The sequence below is a fragment of the Pteropus alecto genome, unplaced genomic scaffold, assembly GCF_000325575.1.
Source record: "Pteropus alecto unplaced genomic scaffold, ASM32557v1 scaffold194, whole genome shotgun sequence".
Classification (NCBI taxonomy): domain Eukaryota; kingdom Metazoa; phylum Chordata; class Mammalia; order Chiroptera; family Pteropodidae; genus Pteropus; species Pteropus alecto.
The window spans coordinates 985,016-988,160 of record NW_006436281.1 but is presented as its reverse complement, the minus strand read 5'-3'; the positions used below and the strand labels follow the sequence as shown (position 1 = coordinate 988,160).

At 56.2% G+C, this 3,145-nt stretch overlaps 1 protein-coding gene across 1 annotated transcript; it reads right to left on the bottom strand.

Moving 5' to 3' along the window:
- Positions 1–962: 962 nt before the first annotated feature.
- On the bottom strand, positions 963–1,906 carry APOC2 (apolipoprotein C2). Its single transcript, XM_006911856.2, has 3 exons — positions 1,852–1,906; positions 1,527–1,683; positions 963–1,187 (listed from the first exon to the last, which is right to left on the bottom strand). The coding sequence occupies exons 1-3, from the start codon at positions 1,904–1,906 to the stop codon at positions 1,097–1,099; spliced, it is 303 nt and encodes a 100-aa protein (XP_006911918.1). The 3' UTR covers positions 963–1,096.
- Between the last annotated feature and the right edge of the window lie 1,239 nt (positions 1,907–3,145).

Sequence of the window (3,145 nt, the reverse complement as noted above, 5' to 3'; positions counted from 1 at the left end):
ACAATCCCACACGCGGACCTGGGGGCCAAGCTGGTGCCCCTTCCCCTCCCCCACTTTCCAGCAACAACAGCTCCAAGCACTCTTCCTTGTGATGCAGAAGCCTGGGGGGCCCTTCCTGGGCCAGAACCCACTACCTATCCAAGGCAGCCGCCCTCAGGCCTTGATCTGCTGACTTCCTCTTTTCTCCCTGGCCTGTGTTGTTTCGAGTTATCTTCTGCATTGGTCTGCTTGCTCATCCTCTGCCTCCTCCCTGCGCCCCCCTCCAGCCTCTCTATTTGTAGACTCAGGATGAAATAGAGCGCCTGGCCCTGAGTAGGAGCTCAGGAAATGTCATGACTGTTGCAAATAAGAAGAGAATGACAGACAAAACATGCCACAAAGCTGTACTCACTAAACCACATGGAGTTGGGCCAGGACCAGATCAGCAGCATTTTGAGGGGTCACATGGAGACAAGACTGTCTCTGTCCTTTCCCTGCTGAGCTTCAAGGCCTGGTAGGGTCTCGATAAATGCACGTGAGACGAATGTATAAGAACTGTCATGGAGCACAGCTTTGGCAGGTCTGTCCTCGTGGGTCCCAGCCAACCTGGGCACTGACTTTCTATGCTCAGCAGTGACTTATGGGCACTAGTCTCCCCTCTGTCACAGCACTGTTGGACAGCTCCATGCAATGACAGACGTAAAGTGGCAGCCCACGGCCTGGACACTGCTAGAGACCACTGCAGGTTAGCTCGTCCATGGTTTGTCATTTTACAGATGAGAAAGGACCTTAGTGAAGAGCAGTCTCTAATTTTGTCGTTACGATCACATATTGTTATTCAGCTCTTTATTCCAACTGGCCAAGTTAGGACTACATACAAACACTAGGCTCTCAGTAAATGTTGGCCTGACTTAATGAGTCCTCCATCTTGGCTCCTGAGGTCTTAGAAAAGCAATCACATCGAAGAGAATAAACTTGGCTTTTTTTATTAATGAGAAATCAGGCTAAAGCTGGGAGCAGGATGCCTGGGAGCTGCCAGGATGTAGGGGTAAGTCACAGAGCCAAGCAGTTGCTGGAGTCTGGACTCTCCCCTTCTCTGCGATAGGGGGCCCAGCTGTTACAGGTCTCCCTTCAGCAGAGAAAGGAACTGGTCAGTTAAGATTCCTACGTAAGTGCTCACAGTTGCCGTGCTTACGCTGTACATGTCCCTGGGGAGAAAGGACAAAAGGTCTGAGGAGGGGGAGGCTGGGACCTAGACTCCTGGGTCTGGGGTAGGAGGGCCTGGGGTCCCAGACTCCTGGGTCTGAGGGAGGAAGGGCTGGGGGCCAGGATCATGAATCCTGCCAGAAAAGGCGACTGAACCCAAACTTCTGGATCCTAAGAGAGGGCAGGCTGGGACCTCAGAATCCTGGGTTCTGATGGCGCTGGGGACCAGAGCCGGGATATCTGGGCCTTGACAGAGTGTAGGTTTGTCAGACTTCTGAGTCTGGAGAAGAAGGGGCTGGGGGCTGGGGCTCCTGGTGCCTGGCGTGGAGGTGGAGTGGTACCTGATTTTCTCGTCCACGGGAACGTATGTCTTCTGGTACAGGGTATGGGCCGCTGATTTGGCTGTATCCCAGTAACCACTGAGTGAATCTTGCATCTGGGAGAGCAGCGTGCTGCTGGGAGCCTCATCTTGCTGGAGCAATTGGGTCCCCTGGACCTCTGCAGGGAGAGAATGTGTTGGGAGAGCTGGTGGGCCTGCGGGGGGAGGGGGAAGGCAGAGAAGGAGAGGAGGGGCCAGGGGCTGGGCCACACAGGACCTGGGCAGGGAAGATGCTCAGGGCTCACCCCCCACCTCACAGTCCCACCTTCCCTGTGGCCCACACCCACCAAATCCCAATACCAGGAGGATGAGAAGCAGAGCCAGGAGATATCGGGTGTCCATGGCGTGGGAGGAAGACCTGGAACACTGAGGAGGGTGTGGGTCAGGGCCACTGGAGGCATCTATTCCTGGGGTCCTTCACCCAGAAGGAGGGGCTGGGATCCCCCTCTCCCACAGCCTCACCCAAGTCGGGTTACTCATGGGTCGCCTCGGGCCTTCCTAACGTTCTGTGACTCCGCTCCTGATTTTAACATCTTAATTCTAACATCCATTCGTTCACTCAAGAAGCATTTCTTGAGCACCTACTATGCGCCAAACACAGTTCTGGGCCCAGGTGTGAACACGGCAGCGGCCCCGCCCTTAGGAAGCCCACGTGAGAGAGAAATAAAATGAACGAGTATTAAATGAATAAAATATAGAGCATGTCACATGGAGATAAGAGCTCTGGGGGCAGAGAGTGTGTCGTGCAGCCTGGGAAAGCCTCAGCAGAGGGTGACATTTATGCTAAGGCCCAGTCAGTGCAGGGACGTGTGCCACGGACTCGGCTAAAGACCGCTGTTTGGCTGGGCGTGTTTCTGCTGCGTGGGCCCCGCTCGACCCCCATCCATCCATCCCACCCACGTGGTTTGTGAAGAGCTTGATATCTGACCCAGGAGAGAGAACAGCATGGGCAAACACTCTGCGTTTCTAAATTCCGTGTTTCTTACACAGCAACTAACGTCGTCACTCTTGCAGTTTCTGATTTAACAATCTTTGCCCCCTCCCCGCCGACCACCCCTCCATTTCGGGCCCTCTCTTACCAGACTCTGGCGGGCGGTCCTCACCAGCTCCCAGGAGCAGAGAAAGGCTTTATAGCTCCTGGGATCCACCTCCCCTCCACGGCGCCACCGCCACCTGGCCGCCTAGGCCAAAGTCCAGGCCAACGGAACCGCCAAGGGGGTGGGATGGGGGCACAGAGGGCAGTGACGTTCCCTGAGGTCAAGCCACAGACAGCCCCCACTCTGAAAATCCACCCCTGAGAGGGACAGGCTGGGTGGGGGCTGTAGTGGGGCTGGGGGTTCTGGGCACCCACCAGGAATGGGTCTGGGGTCTTCATCGCGTGGGAAGTAAAGGCAGAGCTCTGAATGAGGGGTCACTGTGGGGACCTGCGAACCCTACCTGCTCCCCAGATCTTACCCTCCATCCCAAACTGAGGAGCCTGAAGCCTCCCGCTCGCCACAAGCCCACAGCGGGTCTCAGGACTGGGGGGTGGTCACTCCCCCCACTCCTTCCCTCAGCACCCCTCAACCCTCCCTCCCTTGC

Bases quoted from the DNA above. Each gene is read 5' to 3' on its own strand.
- APOC2 (XM_006911856.2), bottom strand. From the start codon at position 1,906: ATGGACACCCGATATCTCCTGGCTCTGCTTCTCATCCTCCTGGTATTG. The intron at 1,684-1,851 runs GTGGGTGTGGGC...CTCTCCCTGCAG, and splicing joins CCTCCTGGTATTGGGATTTG to AGGTCCAGGGGACCCAATTG. The intron at 1,188-1,526 runs GTACCACTCCAC...CTTTCTCCCCAG, and splicing joins CCCGTGGACGAGAAAATCAG to GGACATGTACAGCGTAAGCA.